The sequence below is a fragment of the Ophidiomyces ophidiicola genome (assembly GCF_022830035.1).
Source record: "Ophidiomyces ophidiicola strain CBS 122913 chromosome Unknown scaffold_16, whole genome shotgun sequence".
NCBI lineage: Eukaryota > Fungi > Ascomycota > Eurotiomycetes > Onygenales > Onygenaceae > Ophidiomyces > Ophidiomyces ophidiicola.
In genome coordinates this window covers 153,012-174,819 of record NW_026054656.1, presented here as the reverse complement: position 1 = coordinate 174,819, position 21,808 = coordinate 153,012, and the positions used below count along the sequence as shown (strand labels likewise).

The window sequence follows — 21,808 nt, the reverse complement described above, 5'->3', positions numbered from 1 at the left end:
AGCGCCCAGCTGGTCGCGTCGCCTGCACCGCCCTTGAGCGTGGGCTGCCCAGCATCGTCTCCTGATACGCGGAGGTCCGTCTTGGGCGAAGCCCGTTTTATTACCGCTGCGGAGTCGTGGTCTTCTTTTGCTCTCCCCCTCCTCCTCCTCCATACCAGACCGGTAATTACGGCAGTGCGCCCCCTCGGCTAAACCCTCCCCGGCAAAATTACGCCCGCTGTGCCGGCCCCGTGCGTTCGCGCCGTACCCGTACATATACCGTATTGCCGTACCGTACTAGCCGGTACGCCCACGGCTCGTCCTCGCCGCCCCCCTCGCGCGCTGATACTTTCCCCTCCAACTCCATCCGGATTTCCTGCTCGGGCTTCATCCTTTCTTCTCGTCCTGTTCTGCTCGCCCGTCCGCCAACTCTCTCCCCCGCGCCCGCCGCTCTGATCTTCCCTCCCCCCCGGCTTCTTTTCACTTTCTGCTTCTCTCCTCTTTCTTCCTTTTTTCCTTCTTCTTCATCTCCGCTCTGCTACCGCACTCTCCACTCTCCATATATGCATCTGGCGCCGGCCTTTCTCCTCCCTGACTGCTGCTAAGCCTCCGGCCCTTCATTCGATGGATAAGATATCCCAACGAACAGTCTCCTTCGCCCTGTTACTCCTCCGTTCGGCTTCCGGTCGCGTCAGCTCGCTCCAAAGGCAATAGTTGCTACGCTCGTCATCGAGTTCTCCCTTTTTACTCGCCCCAGGTCTCGCTGCGTCTCCTGTGCCGTTTGGTTTTGATCTCGTCGCCTTCTCGTATATTCGATTTCGAACCGTTTTGTGTGCTCCTCGACGTTTTGTTTACCGCATATATAGCACTCGAATTAAACGGAACTTGCCGACCAAATCCCTCGAGTGTGGCCGATTGTCGTCATATCCTGAGAGCGAACCGCCCGCTCTACTGCAACCATGTCGAACCAGAGCGAGCTCGCCGTGTATACAACACCCTTGCATGATCCTTCCGTGAAAGGCGTTTACGGGCAAGCGTTAGCCCCAGAGCGACCTGCCTCCTTGTCAGCTATGACCCCCAGTAGTCTCGAGATCCCTGAGCCCATGAGAGCGTCAGACATTCCGGAGTCCATTCGTGAAGAGGATGAGGAAACAGCAAGCGAACCAGTTGAGCCGATCACTCCCAGAAGCGAAACACCTCCGCCGCTTTACCAGCAACCGCAAGTAGCCACCGATTCCTCTGTCAATCATGCTGACACCCGTCTTCGATCTGCCGCTATTCCAAAACCTTTGATCATCAGCACAGCTGCGACTCCTCCCTCAACGCCTCCTAGTACGAAATCGCCCGATCGCCCGTACGCAACCGGTCCACGAAGACAGCCTTCTCACCTGAGATCCGCTTCGAAATCCCTGAAATCGCTGTTTCGACGATCAAATTCGCACTCCGGCGACGAGCACACGCTCGAACAGAACCCGCATAGCCCGACTCATACGAGACCTGGATTTTTGTCTACCTTGCGTAAAAACTCCATGAGCTCGACCGCACACCCTTCTCCAGACATGTCACAGTCAAACTCGCCCCCATCTCCTTCCTCCCCTTCTAGTACCTTAAACGGCGGTATCAAATCAAGTACGTCGACGCCACCTGATGGTATGTCGCTCAGGAGACCCCACCGATCATCTACCGGGTTTAGTTTACGAGAGCGAAGCAAAGTCATCTTCTCAGCGACTCCAAAACCTCACCGAGACCCTAGAATCAGATCTCCCAGCGTCGGAGACGTCGATAAGCAGCCAGAAAGGCCTGGGTTCTCTATCCCAGCTGTATCGGGCGCTGGACTGAAGGCACGTCGCATGAGTGCGAGTATTCCTGATGATTTTTTTGTTGACACTTGTGAGTTGAATGATGAGTACACCAACTCGAGTAGGATGCCTGGTCGGAGAGGAAAGGAAGTGGGGAAAGGTGCGACGGCCACGGTTAAAATCATGTATCGCAAAGGCGGTGAGAAGGATGCTCCATTTGCTGTAAAGGAGTTTAGGAAGAGGGCATCGAAAGAGGATGAGGAGGAGTATGTTCAGAAGGTGAAGTCTGAGTTTAGCATCGCGAACAGTTTGAATCACCCCAATATCGTGCAGACTTTTCGTCTCTGCACCCACAGCGGCCGCTGGAATCATGTGATGGAATATTGTTCGTACGGAGAACTCTTCTCATTGGTGCAGAAAGATTACCTTACTCCTCGCGATAACCTTTGCTTTTTCAAGCAAATAGTGCGGGGTGTCGGGTATCTGCACGATAATGGCATCGCCCATCGTGATATTAAATTGGAGAACTTGCTGTTGTCGGATGACGGATATGTCAAGATCACTGATTTTGGTGTTTCAGAGGTCTTCAGTGGCAGTCACCCGGGCTTGCGTTGTGCTGGCGGCGTCTGTGGTAAGGATATGGGAGAAGTCCGAATGTGTGCTCCCGGGATCTGCGGCAGCTTGCCGTATATTGCGCCTGAGGTTTTGGCAAAGAAAGGTGTGTGCAGTTACATGTTTCAATCACTTTTGTCTTTACTTACCACATTGAAGGCGACTATGACCCTCGTCCATTGGATATCTGGTCTTGCGCCATCGTCTACCTCACGCTTAACTACCGCGGAAACCCTTGGCCTTCTGCCGACGACAAAAATCCCAACTACGCTAAGTTTATTTCAGGGTGGCAAACATTCCTCAAGAATGATTCTGAAGGTCTTGTTACGGAAGAGAAGGCCCCCATGTGCGGCCCAGTTTTTAGACGCTTGAACAATTCTGGCATGAAGCGACTTTTACTTCGCATGCTTCACCCGGATCCCAGCAAGCGGTTCACCATAAACGAGGTTCTGAGCGATAGATATTTTAAGACAATCGAGTGTTGCTCGCCCGAATATTTAAAAGATCCCTCAAAAGCAGTTACTGGCATCGATGCTGCCGGCAAAGGCAGTTGCAGACTTGCCAACAAAATGGTGATTCAAAAAATTCACCACCACTTCCCCCCGGAGAAAAAATACCTCCCACAACATCGGTTCGATATGGGAGAAGGCTATTAATGATATATTATCTCAGTTTGTTCAATGATTTTCGCATTTGACTCGTGATTCCTACTGGGCCACTGCCCATCACACTGAGTTTGACTGCTCTTTATATGATTGGAGTTTCTTTTTAGATTTTCTTTCTTGTTGATATTTACTTGGTGGATGAGGGTCTGGTGGCTTAGCGCTTTTTTATTTGGTTTTTGCCTGCTACGAGTAATCATTACTGGTATTATTCTTACCTGTGGGATAATACCTGGAATCATGATTTTTGCATTTGATGCGGCTTTTTCTGTTCCAGCATTCTGATTTTCGCCTGCCTGCATGCCAAACCCTCTTTCCTTTTGGAAGTACAGTACTATGTTTTGCGCCCCACCGATTTGCTGTCTCTTGGTGGAGAGCAACGGCACTCCCTTTTTTTCTTTTTCTTTTTCTTCCCAGATTGAAAAGTTTTCCTTGGTATCTATGTATACGGCACCCACGGTGGGTGCGAACCTCTATACAAGAGATGGCTATTAAAGGTTTTTTTTTGGTCTATTTCTTCCGTTTGTTTCCTTAGCTTACCAAGGGGGGTTTGGAATTTCACAGTTAACTACCTCCCTTTTGACATATTTTCCCTCTTTCCAATATTGCAGTCTATGCGACGTTCCTCTTGTCTGTTCGCTTTCTTGGACATGTATTTGGTAATTCTCTCGTATATGCTTTCCATTTGTTTGGATACAGGGAACCTATAATCCTAATATCTGGGACAAAAGGGGACAATCTAATGAAACAAACACTTGCACATCATCAAGTCTATGGAACTCAAAAAACTATTCCTTACATACACTTCGGCCTCATACATATTTAGTGTATGTAACTACTCCGTATGTACACATCTTGGTAGTTTCTTGCCAATCGCCGAAGTCGATCAGAGTGCCAAGCCAAGGCGCACACGGCAAGATCGATCGCTTTCTGTCCTTGATTTCCCTTTCCCTTTTTACCCTAGAGAAAAATTTGCCGGATTACATAGTTACATCTGTTGCGATCCAATAGGATGGTGAGTGAGGTCTCTTGTTTTTTTTTTTTCTGTGCTGGCTCTTCGCCACTCCCCGTTCAAGATCTTATGGGCTCGCGGAAAACTCCGCTGGGAAAAGGCATCCTTGTAGGCCAGAGCAGCTTTGCTCTAGATGATTTTGGTTGCCGGGAATCCATCCCGTCGCGTTGCTGGGGGAGGTAGATCGCGAAGCATGCTCTTGGATGGAAATCTAATATCGTGCCTGCAGTTGGGCAAATGTTATGCTCTGCTGTACACTATTCGACATGCTATACATTTATTTGCTCAGTACTTCATACATACTCTGGATGCCTGTTCGGGTATATATGTTGATGGGTGCATATGCAACATGCACGACGGTTCGTCCAAGTACAGACGAGTGTGTTGGACGCTGTGATTTGATGTTGTTTTTTTTTTTTCTACAACTGCAGATCACCGGCTGAGAGTTTCTCATTCCTTTATCCCATCCAACACAGCGCATGTGTATGATGTATGCATGTGCAGGTGCATGCGTCGGCGGGCCGTGCAACAAAATATCAAACAGCAAACCTTGTTGGGCGACACAGCATTCTTGGGTGCCTTTTCGCTCGAGTCAAAATTTCGATAGTTGAGAGCAACCAGGACGTTGATGCTTCCTTGTGACCCTGGGTTTTGACCAAATGAGAGGTTGTGCTATGAGCCGGTGTTGTTCCCCCCGTTGCCCCTCCAACTGGGATAGACCTGGGTTTGTCGTTGCATGTGCGCTCAAGGGCACATCTATATGGCGTGTTTCTCCCTTAAGACCCAGGACGACGCGATCACCGGATGAACGCTACAGATTAGGGTTTTGAAGCATTCGCCAAACGAAGAAACCCCAACTTATGTTGCCTTCTGCTGCAAGAAGTGTTGAGGCTCCATCTTTTGGTTGAGTTCAGTAATCTAACAGCGACCCCGGAAAGACGGCTCATGACAACAAGGGCCACAACGATAGAGTTGCCAAGTCTATAGCTGGTACTTGACACGGGAGGGACACACTAATCCGGCAGTTCTTGAAGGCCACACTTTCTGCGATTATTGACGGTCCGATCGCGGCTTGCATCCAAGAAGCTGGGCGGTGGAACCTTCAACAGCTCTCGAAGCACAGCGAGGTCTGCAGGGAGCTGATCAGCCTGCTGGGATCAGAAGGACTCTGTGCGCCCTCTTAGTACTAGGAACAGACGGAAACCGCGCCTGTTCAGATAAAACAACAAACCAACAAAATAAAATCACGCAAGATCTGGGCAACGAAGGCTGGGGTGTGCCCTGCCCAGCACCACATCAGAGGCGATTTTAGTGGAAGGCTTGACGTTCTACGTGGACACCTTATTATGCATGGAAGGCTTTCGGAAGCCAGCATGCGAGGTATTAGTAAGGGGCGGTGCGGATGTCAGCCAAGACGCGGTGTGCTGCCCAGGCGAAGCTTGCGCTGGTAAGCCTTGCGGCTGCGAACTTCCTTCTTGGACATCGCAGACAGGAAGACAATAATGATGCCACACTCCGGTGTGCGTGCAGGATGCGTGCAGGCAATATTAGAAACGCCGAGAGATTGGCAAAACTCTGCAGTGACCATAAAAGGAGGTGGTGACAGAAGGAATGTCCGTCGCGGAGACCGAGGGACGACGGGCTATACTGCGTTTGCTCACCAGAGTCGTCATATCCCCATCGACCGTGGTGCAGAAGCCTCGATGATCGGCCTCTCAGCCCTCCCTCCAGTCGTCTGTGGTTGAAACCAAAACACATCCGTCACGCACCCGGGAGTGCCGGACGCAACCAGAAACATGAAACCGCGCGCTTTCCGCCCGCCCAGACCCAGTGATGCGGCTTGGCGAGCCAGCGAGCTGCAGATCCGCCGCGGCTGGGGTGGAACGACCATCACCAGCACCAGCGTCAGCACAGCGGCGTCGTCCGGCTGTCCGCGTGCCAAGCATACCACCACCTCGCTGTCGCTGTCATCGCGCGCCGCCGCCGTGCCAGAAACGGGCGTCGCACCGCCCGTCGCCGGCGATACGCCCGTCGCCGCCAAGCCCCGGGCGCGCGTGCTGATTGGCTCCGCCAGACCCTCGGCCCCTGATCGCCGCCAAGAGAGGGAGCTCGGCGCCAAGGCTGGTGGGAGACGGAAAGGGCAGGCACGGCAGCGCGTCGCACAGTATCGTATCGTCACGCCGTCCGCCCTGGACCGTATAGTACGCGCACGGGTATCGGGCGTATTGCTGCTCTGCGTCTGGCAGTTACATACGCCGTCGCGCCCACGGCGGTTCAGCTACTGTAGTGCTGCCTGGAAGAGCCCCGGAGCGAGCGGCGGCGCCGACCTGCGCGGCTGTCGCGCCTACCGGCATTGTTGGGGCCCGCTGCGGCTCGGGCCGGTAGTTCTGTATCAAAAGTCCTGCACGCCCGTCTCGCCGCGCAGCTCGACCTGCCCGTCCTCGCCCTTCTCAACGAGCCATTCCGGCTCTTCGTCATCAAAGTACTTGTCCTGCTCCTCGCTGAGATCGTCGTAGTCCTCGCACTCGTCCACAGCCGCATAGTCAAAGTCCGGGTCGGCGCCCCGCAGGAATCTCAGCTCCATCTCCGTCTTCCACCGCTCCTCGCCTTCTTCTCTCGTGGCCGGGATCTCGTCGTCCTCTTCGGCCAGAATCTCTCCCTGCGGGCCACGGGTGTAGGTGATGGTAGCGTTCGGGTCAGGATGCGCCAGTGCCTCCATTTTCAGCTCTGCTCGCATAAGGTCTGCTTCCAGCGCGCCGGAGTAGCCCTTTGCCCGGCCTTCCTCTTCGCGTTCGCCAGTGGTTTGGAAACGGCGGATTAGGCGATCGTAAAGCAATGGGTCTAGGTGTTTAATGAATTGAGTCAGTCAGAGGTGTATAACTTTTAGCTTAGGAAAAGTTTGCCAGTGGTAATAAAATACGCACCGGCAAGTTCAAGGCCAGCAGAGAAATAATCAGGGTGTGTTTCAAGGTATCTCTTCCGTCGGTTTTTGATCTGAATGGATGCGGGGGGCCGCACCGGTGCTGTCTGTCGCTCTTCTTGTTCGTCTTTGGCATTCGAACTGGCAACCACAGTACCCGTGTTCATTGGAAAATGCGGCATAATAAGAGAGAATAGGCATTAAAGGAGGAAGCAGCTGTATGCAAGAGGGACATTTTCGCTCGTGCTGATGCAGCTGGTAACCAAGTGGCGATATTATTTATCTTATCAAGGTTGTCCGCGCTAGTTAACTAACTAGGCGCCGCTGGTTTACGGAGTACTAGAGCTTCAGCATTTAACCAAGCAAATTACTATCATCGATTATTGAAAAGGTCTGTAAATAGACTTATTGTTTTAGGGGTTTTGGCCATAATAATCCGTGATGTATTGCCTTCATCTAATGGGAAGAGCAGTCTGTCCTTTATATCATCTGCACCTGAATTAACATGTCCACCTGCAATACTCTGATTTATTACAATTAAAAATGGGCCTGTTGTAGAATGAATTGGCCTGATTGAATGTTATTTCATTCATTAGTCCCTCTGTATTTAGAGAACCCTTAGCAGTCTCACGGATAGAGATTAGATTGTATAACTAATTAGCTCTATGATTATTTCTTTTCCCTTCCCTTCCTTCTTCTTCTGTGTCTTCTGTGTCCACAATAGGCAAAGCAAAACCAAACTGGTAAAATAGATCTAAAATGTTCTCACCGAGAGCAACTGTTGACCGCTTACTTACAGACCAGGAAACTCTGCCACTGTGATATAACTATTAGAGTAGATAGAACCTGTTGAATATTGCCGCTAAGAGGACAACAGTCTATGAAAATAACCCACTAGCCGATGGCCCGCACTCACTTTGGTATCAATTCCCACGTCCTATCGTTAATGAAAATGAAGTGTTGCCTATTGAATCGGCTTCAACAACACGAAAACGCGTGACGTCGTGGAGTGGCGCGTGGTCTCGTGGCCACTAAACCCGACTAGGCCTACATATCCCTTCAACCTGTCTCATGAATGTCCAAGATGCTGAAACAAGGGAAGGGGGCGTGGATTCTGCTCCTGAATACCCTCCAGTCGTCTTGAAATTACTATTAATTATACAGGTATACTGCATTGATTTCTGCTCTGCGTTAAAACGCGACCCTTGTTCAGACAGTTCCGCCACCTACGGCCTCTAGGATCTCGATTTGCAAGAGCTTCTAAAATGCGAACCTAAGTTGTATACACCAATATGGCCAGCTCTTTACCCAAGGAGAAGGGCACGGAGATGTCCGAGAAGCAACACTTGCCGGTGCACCGGAGCACCCCGCACACAATAATATCAATATGCATGGCTACAGCAATGATCATTCTACCTGCGATATATTCGCACATCTCGCAGCTGACGTTATCACCGGTCTATGGCTCGGTCCCTGCTAGCTCCTTTCACCGCCCAGGGATTATGATTGCTGCACTGATAGGGTGGGTTGGAATGGATCGAATCAACACCTCCAACCCTCGGATGCCCACCGATGTATTACCCGTGTTAGCATGGACCATTCCCACTATTCAATATTTTTTGTTCCAGTATAGCACTCAATTGGGGCCCGTCATTGGACCGTTAGTCACTGAGTCGTGTACGCTGTACCCCTTGGTCTCTCTTTCAGCGGCCGCAGCAGTGTATTGCTTAAAAGGCATAGACCTTAGCCACGGGTCTCGACTTATGGCAAATCATGGGAAATTTATAGGCTCATACATTCTATTTACTTCTGCTATCAAAGTTGCGGGAGACCATTTACCCCGATATCTTGGATTGGGTATTTTGATGACTCGAACGGGGCTTCAGTTTGTTATAGCCACGTTTTATTCTATATTTTTGCCTTCCAAATGGCTACTTTTTGCCATTCCATCTTTGTTGTTTTCTGCCAGCTATAACGTTCATGTCCCATCTGGGCCCACCACTGCTCGCCTTAATTCCAACCTACAAACAGAAAATTATGTCTTACTTCACCGCCAGGATTCTTTGACTGGCTATATATCTGTGCTAGAGAGCAAGGAGCCTAATTTTAGAGTCATGAGATGTGACCATAGTCTCCTTGGTGGAGAATGGATTCCCCCTCCTGGGGCACCAAAACAGCGAATACGGGATCCGATATATGCCGTTTTTACGATGTTGGAAGCTGTTAGGTTGATTGAAACCGGTTCAAGGAAACCCAGAAATGGAGGCCTAGGAACCAATGCCCTCGTAATGTACTGTGACCTGATCTTAGGGAAGTCTCAGCGACTAACGAACTCGATAGTGGACTTGGAATTGGTACAACACCTGCTGCATTTGTTGCACATGGAATAAACACCACAGTTGTGGAGATAGACCCAGCTGTATATGAGCTAGCTACTCGATATTTCGGGTTTCCAGGAGAGGCTATCCCTAAAATCGAGGATGCAGTCAATTTTGTTCAGCGTTCAAGGAATGCTGAGCCACCGCAGCAGTACGATTTTATCGTCCACGATGTTTTTACTGGGGGTGTTGAGCCAGCAGAGCTTTTTACACTAGAGTTCATGCAAGGACTGCACGCTTTACTGAAAGACGATGGAGCTATTGCCATCGTTCGTCCCCCTCCCCACCCTTCACCTACAAAGATTTAGCAGGAATACTAACCTTCTGTCTTCTCATAATAAAGAATTATGCAGGTGATTTGAACTTACCCTCAGCCGGACTCATAGTTCGAACGATATTGGCAGCTTTTCCATCCTGCCGGGTGTTCCGTGAAGGCGAGCCAAGTGGTGATACGGACGTCGATTTCACCAACATGGTTGTTTTCTGCAAGAAAACAAAATCATCGCTACAATTTAGAAAGCCGACCAAGGCCGATTATTTGGGCAGCAGGTCGAGGGAATCCTACATGTTTCCCAGACACGAAATTGGAAAGAAGGCGTTTGAAAAGAATCACAGCAAAATACCAGAGATTTTGGTGAAGGAGCAGATCCACCACCTTCACTCGTGGCATTCAAAGAGTGCGGTTGGGCATTGGAAAATCATGAGAACGGTGCTTCCAGCTAGTGTATGGGAGCAGTGGTAAATGCGATGCTAATGAAATCTATTATTTATATTCACCGGGCATATGATATCTCATAATCATTTGCTCAAAGCGCAATCTATCGCGACTCTGGTCCTGTTTTCCACCTATCATGTCGCCTTTTCCACAACAACTAGATTATTCCTTATTTTCACAATATCTTCGTCCTGAAAACCCATAGCTGTCTTCATATACCCTTCAATCCCTCCATACGTAGCATCCATCCACTCCAGTGTTGCCTCAATAGCTTCTGACTTCGCAGAAGTCATCCTGTACGCAGCAGATGGATCTTCTTTGATAGCAGGGTGCTTAAGCAGATGCTGAACGAATTGCTCTCTGAGCGATCCCATACCAATCTCCGTAAGCTCGTACTCTTTGCCAATCAGCCCATCGTCCGTCACTCCCGCAACACGCAGCACCAGCGCCGCGAAAACTCCCGTCCGATCCTTGCCGCCCGTACAGTGGAATAGCAGTGGCTCTGTTGGCCGGTCTCTGATATGTTCAAACACAACTCGATATGCGCCGTCCGCTCCACTCCTGAGTATCTCCTTGTATGCATGCAAAAACGCCCGGGGTCCTTCCACCGACGCGTAATGCTGATATCGCAGCGCCAGCTTTTCGGGGCTCGCATCCTGATCCGTGAAGACGGGGACATGTAGCCGCTCAGCACCGGGAATATCGCGTGAGGGGCTCTTGATGGTTTCGGGATGCGAGCGGAAGTCGTAGATCTTTACAATTCCAAGCTGCTGGACGAGGACCCCTGCGGCTTCGGGCGTTGCCTGAGAGAGGTGCGCAGAACGATATATGAAGTTGCGCCGTACGGAGACGGTGGGCGAGACGACGTAGCCTCCTACATCGCGGAGGTTGTTGATGCCTTTGGCTATATGGAATGGTGGGGATGGCAGTAGGGTCGCGGTAGGGCCTTGCATCTTCTCTTTCATTTCTCTCTAGGTAGTTTGAATATTAGACGAAGTTCTCAACGACTGCATTTTGCAAGTGTTGTTGGACATACATAGGTACGCCAGTCTCTCAGTGGAAATTGATGGTGATCGTGCCGAGGTTAAGACAACCTTGTTTAACTAACTACAATATGAGTTAACTACATAACTAACACTCAAACTTATGTATTACAAGTGGGTAAGTAGTATTACACAGTGCAAAGTGTTGGTGTGTTAGTCTTTTAACAGCAGTGTACGATCAAAAAATTTGTATGATTTGAGAGTGAATGTAAATGTATACATATGGAATCTAGTGTTGGTCAATAAATATCAAAATATGCTGTTCTCAGATAAGTCACACTTTGATCAGCTAGGAGGCCATGTCTTAGTCAATGGCGGCAAAGTATACTCTTCCTCTCTCCAGAATATCATATAGATATTCATTAGTTGAGGGGAGTGGATGATGATGATGATAGATCGATGCCACGCAAAAAAAACCCGGTTTTGAGTACATCCGTCAAATCTGCGCAGTTAGTGCGGCAACGCTGGCATCTAAACAGTGGAGACTCAAATGACGGTATCTTTTCCATAAGCGAATTGTAAGTTAAGCCCGGGAAGGGCGCGACAGGGCGCGGTAACACGCCAATCGAATACATGGCCCTACTGAGAGCACCGAGTCTCATCGCACGGGCTTCAAGGTTACACCCCTCACGGTTAGTTATCAGCATCTGATACGTTTGATGAAGGTCGTCGACGATCCTTTGGATATAATTATCTTTTCGAACTTGCAGCTGCTCTGGATAACCGTTACTCAGAGTGCATTGAAGTTGGAAGAGCACGCTTACATACCGAGTACACTACCCGGAATAGGCAGACCTAGAGTAGGGATCGAACCACTACTCTTCGCCATCACAACGAATGATACTGGCTCATACTCGAGTGAGAAGTCGAAATACCAGGCAACCCATAGCCACAAGATCGCATTTCGGGAGAACTCACGGGGCAGGTCGTCGAAATAGCGGACCCAGGAGCGAGCGAAAAAAAGGACTGCTGACTTGCACTTATAGTAGTCCGTTAAAACAGTGACTTTGGCAAAAAGCTCAAGACTGAGCTCTTGGGGTACTTTGTCGTTCTGGCAGTGAATAATCCTCAGCAAAATCAAGAACGCCTCAAGATCCCAATTCTCCGCGGCGATCTCAGCAGACCCTTTTTCGAGTAAATTGGTACTCTCTTTCCAACCGCCAGTCAACGTTGCCTCTAGTACGGGCGAGGCTAGCATCAAGTGCTTAGCGGATACCTGGATGTAGAAGATCCTCTCTGGTGAATCCGCGTCCTTTTCATTCTGCGAATCGGAGGGTGGGGTTTGGTCGACGGTTGGTTGAGTTGGCTTGGTTTTAACTATATCATTCCACACCGCGAAAGGGGCATTTGCATTGCGCAGTATTATGATCACTTCACCGTGGGGATCAATGACATGTGTAGGCACGTGAGTAGGGGTGAGTTTAATGCGCTTGCTGGCTGGATCCATCGATGATTTGTTCTGGAAGAAAAAGAGAAGAGAGGGAGAGAGAGTGGTGAAATCAGTAAGTCGAAGAGAGACGAGTAATATAGGAAGGTTGTTTGTGAGAGGCTAGACATTGTGTTTGATGCGAAAATGCGTTCAATTGTAGATAGAGTTGATGACACGCGTTGAGGTCGCGTCGAGGTCGCGTCGCGCAATTAAAACTGCCCTTGCCAAGCCTTCTAGCCTGTTCGTTCACCCGCCCATATGGGACGAAGTGAGCGAGCTCTGTATATATATATATATATCCATACACAGGCAGAAATATCTCACTTCATTAGCTGTTCCCCCTGCTACTCCCATGCTTTGATATGTTTATGAGAGTTGGTGGTGGGCTGGTATTTTTTTTGTTCTGACCTTTCAGATTTCTGGCTTGGTTTTCTCTACGGGTAAAAAACCAAATACCTCTAGCAACATAAGCCAAATACTAGAAGAGGCTGAGTCTATGAAGTACCCAATATCAGAAGCATCATGGAATTGTGGGTGTATGTATGTATGTGCAAGACCCCGTGTAAAAAGCAATGGGGAACCAGTTCAATGGGGCAGGTCATTCACAAAGTCTCTCATCTCATCCGTTACTATTCCACGGCGTACACATCCCTCCTGCGCTTCTGGCAGTCGTATCTTCGGCACCCGTTCATACTTGTCCCGATATATGAGTGGATACATACCAATATCATCAACAATTGTTTGTGCTTGTATCTCTCTTTGAAAAGGGAGCGGTTTTTGTGTTCCGGAAGCTTTGTGGAGTGCTATATCTGCGGGACCTGAGAGTACAGTGGCAAGGGAAGTAAACTCATTAAGCTAGTTTACTGAAAGCTTGAAAAGTGGGCGAAAGGGTGGGTGGATGAAAGCGCCTTGAAGCTTTAAACGCAGTAATGCGGGTCAGCAGCTCATTCATTGACACAGGAAGCCGATGCCAAATATCTCTAGCCCCATAGACACTAAACGGTAGTTGAATATTTCAGGATACCTACTTCATTGCTAATACTGTGCTCAAATACAACAGTCCCTCCGAATATCTCAGCTTCAGCCCAGTATCCGACCAGCTCAGCAGGGCCATAGGGATATTGATGCCAACACATATAATTTGGATGGCGGAGGTCGGGCATATCTATACCTCCGGGCCAAGGAAATTTTTGCGGGTGACTGGGGCCACCATTTGGATGTAGCTCTGTGAATGTTTTGATGGCGAGGTCATGAATAGAAACAGCGACTAAGCCGAGTAAATGTAATTGAAATTCGATGGATCCAAGTCGGGTATTCTGATATTTCTGTAGCATCTGTTGTAAGAAAATGGTTAATCTCCTGATCAGCTCCACCTATCGATAGAAAATGAGAGATATCCCAAGGAAAATGTCATGCCTGCAAGTCAAGCTGAAGGGTAGAAGTATCGAATTTCTCACGGAAGCTTTGAAAGATAGAAAGTGAATCGCCGCAGGGGACCGCTCGGTCTATAATATCTGACCGCATATCATCAACGCCATATTTGAAGGCAATAGGAGCAGTTGGTAGGCCATCGATGATCTGAGCAAAGGTCAATTCGGCTTCCTTAGTCGCAAGAACCTGCTGCAACACTGTTTTGAAGGGGTCAAACCAGGATGGATCCAAGTCTAATACTGAAGATTTTGCCATCATGTTTCGATGGGCGAGTCCTCTGGCAACACCGAACCTGTGTGGATAGCCTGTTGGGCAGCCATGCAAGCTAGCTAGGCCCAAGTGCTGTGCCACAGTGTAGTTAGTTCGGCCCAGCTATAAACATTAACGCCCATTGTACGGAGTACAGGTAGTTAATCCAGTTCAAGAAGAAGCCATACTGGACATCTTAGGTATCTGCCATTTTCTCCTCGACTTTATGATAGCATTGCTCTATTAGTCCTGTAGGTACGGAGTACGGAGTATCAGGTAAGTATCTCCTCTACGTAGTACTCCGTACGGAGAACAATTCCGAAGACACGACATCGTGTTTTCCTGGGCTTAGACATTATTATTTGAGGCCATGGTCTTATTTGGCAACAATTATTATTACTCCATATTTGTGTCTTTTATAGAGTAATCCTTCGGCTCATCTATAATAAGAATAATAATAGAAATCACCACCTTCCTCCTGCCGGCTCGGTATTCAAGACTTACGAAATTTGTACGGGTCTGGCCATGGGCGCCGCCAGTAGCCGGGGTACGGAGGACCGAACGCAAGATTGGCGGGCGAAAGCGGAAAATATCGAGTCAAGGCAGGGTTGGAGTTACATCGGGACTTTGGCGTCCAGCTAAGGTACGGGTCTCCAGTTCGGGGTCTTAAATCTATCGTCTCTCTGGACACTACGGAGTAAAAGGAGATCGTACGGTTAACAAATCCCCACAAGAAAAATGAGAGGCTAATACTAATAACAGCACAGAAGCCTGCGTGTTTTCAGAACGGGATGGGTGGGTTGAGTAGTGGTCAGAGAGAGTTGAACGGCGAAGTAGAAACGCTGAGCAGAAGATCCCCGGCATGACTCGTCATGTGGTTGCCTAGTTAGCGACGCGTCGCCTGTCCTCACTTGCTCTTCTCGAGCTCATCGATGCTTGTAAACACATAATTACCAGCGTACGAAGTACTCCATACAGAGTCGCGATCAGCACGCCTGGTACAAAGCAGAACACTGCCCATTCTCGTTCGTCATGGCAACAACTGGGCGACCGGACGTCGAGTACATCAATGGAAAGAAGACTTTCGTGCCGCTGGGTAAACAATCAGCCATCCTTGAATATGGCTAATACATAACAATCAAATGCTGATTCCGCCGAATCTACATAGAGAACAGCCCAGAAGTCATGTCTCATTTAATTCACCATCTGGGCGTCTCCGCAGACCTTGGCTTCTACGACGTCTACAGCATCGACGAGCCTGATTTGTTAGCTTTCCTTCCTCGTCCTGCGTATGGGCTGATCTTCATCTGCCACGGGGACGTCTACCATCGAGCTCGAGACGCGGAAGAGGCATTAATGAAGGACTATGAAGGATTTGGCCCAGGAGAGCCGGTTCTGTGGTTTAAACAGACGATCGGAAATGCATGTGGTCTCATGGCGCTCCTACACTGTATCAGCAATGGGCCTGCGCGCCAATATATAACATCGGGCTCAGAGCTGGATAAACTGCTCCACGAGGCGGTGCCCCTTTCTCGCGTCAATCGCGCGCAGCTTCTTTATGATTCGCCAGCCTTAGAGGCGGCGCATCGGTCGGCCGCGCAACGGGGTGACACGCAAGCGCCGACGCCTGGAGACCATTGCGGCTTTCACTTTATTAGTTTTGTGAAGGGCGATGATGGGCACCTGTGGGAATTGAACGGGTCGATGAAAGGCCCGGTTGATCGAGGGGCCTTGCAGCCCGAAGAGGATTGTCTGAGCGAAAATGCGCTAAATATGGGGGTACGAACATTCCTCAACAACAAGAGCGACGCGGGCGAGGGCGACTTTGGCTTCAGCTTGGTGGCCCTTGCTCCCAGCATGAAATAAGCAGCGATATCCACGACAATAAAATAAGAAGCCAGCAGAAGCCATCAAGGTACGGAGTACGGGGACCCGCGGAGGAGGTCAAGAATTGTTCGTATTATTGGCATTTTCTCTGCATTAATATTACTTTAGTCGTAGTTAGATGAGAAGGATCTTTCTCCGTAACTAACCCGACGGAATCCCGCTTTGTTAGTTTCCTTGCCTGTATACGGAGTTTGCTATACCTCGTAGTACCGAATGACAGCTGGCAGAGTCCAGGGCACATGATGTGAATATGGCCCGAGACATGCATCAAAAAATCTTGAAAGTTGAAATGTGCCGGGCCCGACGCCACGCCCCATTGATGCCTGGACTACCCAGTTCAGAGCAAGGACAGTGGTCGAGATGGTGATGCAGTTGTTGGAACCCGCCCCAATCCCCGCGGCCAGCTGATACTCAAGCTTTCTTTACCTGATGGCCAGGGTCCTGGGTCATTGAGTAGCCGAAGGCGATTGGAAATCTATACGGGCAACATACGGCTGATCATCTGTGGAGCGGCACACGGTTTCCCCGCTGGAAGCATCGTGCGAACAGGCCTGCGGACGCCCAACCAGGCCGGCTTGGATGCCGGAAGAACTATTCGCAGTCGCGCGCGTGTCCCCCCGCCAGACTGGGAGATTTGGCTGGGCTCGATCTGGGTGTGTTTTCGTCATTATTGGGCCCTGAAATAAAGGTGTTTCTCCTGGATTAGCCACGGCTTAGCCGTTGATCGTGGCGAGATTTCAAAATCTTCTTCCCAGCCAAACCTAGGGCAACGCTGGTTCCGGGGTAGCCCTGGCTCGGCGGGCTGGGACAGGCCCAAAAGGCGTGCGCCCTAGCGCCGCTGATCCTTTCTCCAGATTGTTCTCGAAATATCCGACGGCGCCCCAGTCCGCTGCGTGGAAATGCGGAGGGAGTCGTGGGCAGCGCGCGTGTTAAGCTCAGTGCTGCAGCCCTTGGCGTTGCAACCTCGACGAAGCCTCCCATGGCTATCCGCTGGCTCCGTTGCGAGAGCTCCACGAGCCCGCCGCAGGAGTGGAATAACTAGCCCAAGCCCAAATGTCACCTTCTAATCTTATCCGGTTCGTATTGGCGGGAGTGCGGTTCCATGTGCCTCTATCCGATGCGGTACAGTGCAGTGCGGTGCTGTGCTGGCTGCTGTCCTCTCTGCGTCAGCGGCGGAATACCCCACAAGAGGCGGTGCGGAGGGCACTGCTGCGGCGTGTGAGCGATCCTTGGTTTGTCTTGCAGCCGTCGAGGAGCTGCCAGGCTGATCGGCCGTGTAATTTCCCGTGCTGCGAGGCCAGGATGCGCGGGTCGGCGCGTGGACTGATGGGCGGGCGCGTGCGCTCGGCGGCCAACGGCCAGATGGAATTGCGAATAAGATGACGGTCGTATTATGATGGATGCTATTTCCACTGCGGACGGCGGCGCCTCCCATGATCTTGGGTATCCTGGGCCGGTTCTTGTTGGGCCGGCAAGGATCAGCCTGCGCTGTCAAGCGGTGCGCATCTCCACCGCGTTAGGAGATAAACAGCCGATCTCCCCATCCCATATATGCCCGCGTGGGCCCCTCGTCTGGCTGCTGTCAACTTGCACGTCAAGTCATCTGTTCACCTTGGACTCCTGGAGCTATGGCGATGGCTAAGTGGCTGGTCGCCGCCGCTGCGCTGGCTTCGCCGGCACTGTCGATGACCCCAGAGGAATTCATCTCGGCCCCCCGACGAGGTGAAGCTGTTCCTGACCCTGAAGGAGTAAGTTGGGAGCTTCCATAGTGCGCGTGTTGAGCTGCCCTTGCTAACCGTGCTGTGTTTGCGGTTGTAGAATGTTGCCTTTTTCCGCACCAGTCAATATTCCTTCAAGACGCACTCGTCCTCCCGCAACGAGTGGAGTCTTCTTGACCTGAGGAGCAGCAAGATCAGCCCTCTTACGCAAGATTCGAGCGTGTCTGAAATCGTCTGGCTCGGCAAGGGCACTGAGGTTGCCTACATCAACAGCACTAGCCCGGGAACTCCTGGCGGTGTTGACCTCTGGATCTCAGATACCAAGAGCTTCTCCAGCGGGTAGGTCGTTGATCGGCGTGTGGACAGCGGATAGTAGCACTGTTCTGACATTGATATCAGATATAAGGCGGCATCGTTCCCTGGCCCGCTCAGCGGCCTCAAGGTCGTCCTCACCAAGAACGGCGATGTAAAATTCGTCTCGTACGGCCAGTCGTCCGCTGATGGAAAGCTGTTCAACCCTGAGGCTGTGAAGAAGCCTCTCTCCAGTGCTCGTATCTACGACAGCATCTGGGTCCGTCACTGGGACTACTATTTGACCCCCGAGTTCAATGCTGTTTTCTCCGGCACATTGTCCAAAGCCAATGGTGGAAAATACAGCTTTAATGGAAAGCTCAACAACCTCGTGTCTCCCATCAAGGGTGCTGAGTCTCCATATCCCCCATTCGGTGGGACAGACCACTACGATATCTCCCCTGACGGCCAAACCGTTTGTTTCATGAGCAAGGCCCCTGAGTTGCCCAAGTCCAACTTGACCACTACTTATATCTTCGTTGGCCCCCAGGACGGCTCTGCTACCTTTGCCCCAATCAACAAGCGAGGCACTGGCGCTACGCCCAGGAACGCCCGTGGTGCTTCTACTGCACCAAAGTTCTCCCCCGATAGCAAGCAAATTGCTTATCTGCAGATGAACGGAGAGAACTACGAATCTGACCGCAACATCATCTACATTTCCACTCTGGGCTCGTCTCCAACCATCCGGGCTGTCGCTGATGACTGGGACCGATCTCCTTCATCCGTTGCTTGGACTGATGATGGTGATACCCTCTACGTGACTGCTGAGGATCGTGGAACCGTCCGTCTCTTCTCTGTTCCTGCCAAGGCTGGCAAGGGCGCCAGACCACGACGCATTCTCAACGTTGGCTCCGTCAGCTCTTTCAACTTCCTTGGAAAATCGAACCGCGTTCTCGTTTTTGCCAACTCGCTTTGGTCCAATGCTCTTTACTACATTGCCAACCCATACGGCCCTCCCCAGAAGTTGTTCTTTGCAAACGAGCACGAGCCTGAGCTCAAGGGTCTCGGCCCTGAGGATATTGATGAATTCTACGTCCAAGGACAGAAGCACCCGGTAAGTTTCCCCTCCCGAGGAACCTTAAAGGTGAACTTTACTGATAAAGCCAATAGGTCCAATCCTGGATTATCAAGCCAGAGAATTTCGACAAGAACAAGAAGTACCCCCTTGCTTTCCTCATTCACGGTGGTCCTCAGGGCTCTTGGGGAGACTCCTGGAGCACCCGTTGGTGCCCTAAGGTCTGGGCCGATCAGGGATACGTTGTTGTTACTCCTAACCCCACTGGTAGCACTGGCTGGGGCCAGGAATTTACCGACGCAATCCAGAACGACTGGGGTTTGTTCTCCTCCAGCTAATCAATCTAATACTTGAACCGATGCTGACTTTTAGAATTATAGGAGGTGCTCCATACAACGACCTCGTCAAAGTCTGGGAACACATCGACAAAAACATCCCTTACATTGACACTAAGAACGGTATTGCCGCTGGTGCCAGTTATGGTGGTTTCATGATCAACTGGATCCAGGGCAAGGAATTCGGAAGAAAATTCAAGGCCTTGATCACGCACGACGGAACCTTCGTCGCTCCAGCTAAGATCGCCACTGATGAGCTCTTCTTCATGGAACACGACGTATGTCATCGCTAACATCATGCTATAATATTCTATAACTGACTAATTTTATAGTTCAACGGAACTTTTTGGGATGCTCGCGACAACTACGAACGCTTTGACCCCTCTGCGCCAGATAACATTCGCCAGTTCGCTACCCCACACCTTGTCATCCACAACGACCTTGATTTCCGTCTGTCTGTCGCCGACGGTCTCAGCATCTTCAACGTCCTCCAAGGTCGTGGTGTACCCAGCCGTTTCCTCAACTTCCCAGATGAGAACCATTGGTATGCTATACCTCATACTCTATCTCTATTTGAACAAATACTAACGGGCGTTACGCTATAGGGTCCTTAAGAGGGAGAACTCCCTCGTCTGGCACCAACAAGTCCTTGGCTGGGCTAACAAGTACTCTGGCATTGCCCAGAGCAACCCTAATGCCGTCAAGCTGACTGACACGGTTGTCCCAGTCGTCAACATTAACCCACAGTAATTAATCAGTGTATCCTCGAACGCTAAAATAATGCAATTGAGCGTGCCTGGCATAATATTCCTTAGCATAGGTATATCTTATGATTCCAATTCTATCTGTATATATTGATATTGGTATCTTCTAAATACAACCTAAGACTCCCAGAATTCATTTAATTCTTCTCAGTCAGCTCCGAGCAATCAATATTGTTGTTTCACCCCAGTCTCGAGGGCGGTGAACGGCCAAGAATCTACCGAGCAGATTGGCGCATAACCATACCACATCTTCCTAACCCTTCAGTCAAAAGGATGACTACCCTTTTGACCTTTGTGCCTTAGGTCAATTTTATTGGTTACGAAGGGATCCAGAGGCATATTGCTGTTCATTCCTGTAAAAATTTCCTCCATACGCTTCAAAAATGCTCAATGAGCCAATCTGCATATCATCGAGTATCCTTTATAAATTGGGTCTGGCCTCATTAAAAACTCGTTCTGGAACACAATTTTCGGCTTGGATGTAATACTGTGGAACCCGAGCAACAGCTACCGTGCTATGCTTTGTTTGCGGTCAGCATACTAAAGATGTAGTTATAGAGTATCCCGCTCCTGCTTGCTAACATTTTTGAGGTACAGTCACCGTTCAAAAGTGGTGGCCGCGAAGTCAAATTTCTACCCCCCAGGAAACATCCCCTGGGTTCAAGGGTCACTAAAAAATCCAATTGATGTACAGATACTTGGAAACCATGGTAATTTGTAGAGAACTAAAGTACTTTAACATATCTGAGATTAAAATAAATTAAACCATTTGGTATCAAGTTTGCCAACCCTCCATGGGGATGGCTGAATTTATTCAATTATTCATATTCTTGATTAAATTAACCAAAAAATCATCAGAAAGAGTCCCAGTGATTGTTGCCTGGTCAGGACAGGCCTAGTCAGAATAGTAGGGAAAGTTAAAGAATAGAGACATATTTTCCATAACTGTTTTGTTTGTCAATTTGTTGTATGTTGCTGGGTAGAGGAATTGTTTTCTTGCTAAGATTGACATTATTGGTCTCATTAGGGCGTAGATTTTAGCTTGTCTCTGGGGGTATCATCCGTAGTTTATTCTGTGTATTCCGGCCAAGTATACCTGTATCCTCAATGCAGGTTAGGTGAGGGTAATAATACCATGAAAATTCTATCCTCTTGTTGGGTTCAGTCGGACGTAGAACGAAACATAGGGTGTAGTTAGCCTGGCGGCCTCTCATCATCACTGTTGACGTGGGGGGTTCAATAACCGGTCCTACTGGTATGCAGCTAAGATCCTGTAAATGGTCATCTGCTTGTATGTCACTCACGATTGAGACTGACTGGGGCGTGTCTTCATTATTTACATGCTCTCAAAAAGGTATGGATGAGAGAGTAAAACACCACAATGCTGGGACATTCCTCATGGAGTCTTGAAAGCATGCTCTATATTCATATTTGATCTTCTGGTAGCTTTGGTTATTGATGTAAGTAGCTACTGTTTTGTAGCTCTGTTGATCTGTTCTCTCTCTTAAT

The 21,808-nt window shown here is 49.7% G+C and overlaps 8 protein-coding genes across 8 annotated transcripts; 4 read left to right on the top strand and 4 right to left on the bottom strand.

Annotated features, from left to right (window-relative positions):
• Positions 1–938: 938 nt before the first annotated feature.
• Positions 939–3,046, top strand: LOZ57_004161 (uncharacterized protein; the record flags this gene model as incomplete). Its single annotated transcript, XM_049253207.1, has 2 exons — positions 939–2,496; positions 2,550–3,046. 2 exons carry the CDS (start codon positions 939–941, stop codon positions 3,044–3,046), a joined length of 2,055 nt encoding a protein of 684 aa, XP_049107802.1.
• A 3,410-nt stretch (positions 3,047–6,456) lies between these two features.
• LOZ57_004160 (uncharacterized protein) lies at positions 6,457–7,166 on the bottom strand (the record flags this gene model as incomplete). Its single annotated transcript, XM_049253206.1, has 2 exons — positions 6,457–6,905; positions 6,989–7,166. The coding sequence occupies 2 exons, from the start codon at positions 7,164–7,166 to the stop codon at positions 6,457–6,459; spliced, it is 627 nt and encodes a 208-aa protein (XP_049107801.1).
• Positions 7,167–8,276: 1,110 nt separating this feature from the next.
• On the top strand, positions 8,277–10,104 carry LOZ57_004159 (uncharacterized protein; the record flags this gene model as incomplete). Its single annotated transcript, XM_049253205.1, has 3 exons — positions 8,277–9,274; positions 9,325–9,631; positions 9,706–10,104. The coding sequence occupies 3 exons, from the start codon at positions 8,277–8,279 to the stop codon at positions 10,102–10,104; spliced, it is 1,704 nt and encodes a 567-aa protein (XP_049107800.1).
• Positions 10,105–10,211: 107 nt separating this feature from the next.
• On the bottom strand, positions 10,212–11,090 carry LOZ57_004158 (uncharacterized protein; the record flags this gene model as incomplete). Its single annotated transcript, XM_049253204.1, has 2 exons — positions 10,212–11,046; positions 11,086–11,090. 2 exons carry the CDS (start codon positions 11,088–11,090, stop codon positions 10,212–10,214), a joined length of 840 nt encoding a protein of 279 aa, XP_049107799.1.
• A 790-nt stretch (positions 11,091–11,880) lies between these two features.
• Positions 11,881–12,567, bottom strand: LOZ57_004157 (uncharacterized protein; the record flags this gene model as incomplete). Its single annotated transcript, XM_049253203.1, has 1 exon — positions 11,881–12,567. The coding sequence occupies one exon, from the start codon at positions 12,565–12,567 to the stop codon at positions 11,881–11,883; it is 687 nt and encodes a 228-aa protein (XP_049107798.1).
• Positions 12,568–13,959: 1,392 nt separating this feature from the next.
• On the bottom strand, positions 13,960–14,235 carry LOZ57_004156 (uncharacterized protein; the record flags this gene model as incomplete). The annotated part of the gene is made up of 1 exon (XM_049253202.1): positions 13,960–14,235. The coding sequence occupies one exon, from the start codon at positions 14,233–14,235 to the stop codon at positions 13,960–13,962; it is 276 nt and encodes a 91-aa protein (XP_049107797.1).
• A 1,026-nt stretch (positions 14,236–15,261) lies between these two features.
• LOZ57_004155 (uncharacterized protein) lies at positions 15,262–16,095 on the top strand (the record flags this gene model as incomplete). Its single annotated transcript, XM_049253201.1, has 2 exons — positions 15,262–15,325; positions 15,398–16,095. 2 exons carry the CDS (start codon positions 15,262–15,264, stop codon positions 16,093–16,095), a joined length of 762 nt encoding a protein of 253 aa, XP_049107796.1.
• A 1,655-nt stretch (positions 16,096–17,750) lies between these two features.
• dpp5 (Dipeptidyl-peptidase 5) lies at positions 17,751–20,285 on the top strand (the record flags this gene model as incomplete). The annotated part of the gene is made up of 7 exons (XM_049253200.1): positions 17,751–17,864; positions 17,935–18,173; positions 18,234–19,239; positions 19,296–19,518; positions 19,581–19,813; positions 19,868–20,079; positions 20,141–20,285. The coding sequence occupies 7 exons, from the start codon at positions 17,751–17,753 to the stop codon at positions 20,283–20,285; spliced, it is 2,172 nt and encodes a 723-aa protein (XP_049107795.1).
• Between the last annotated feature and the right edge of the window lie 1,523 nt (positions 20,286–21,808).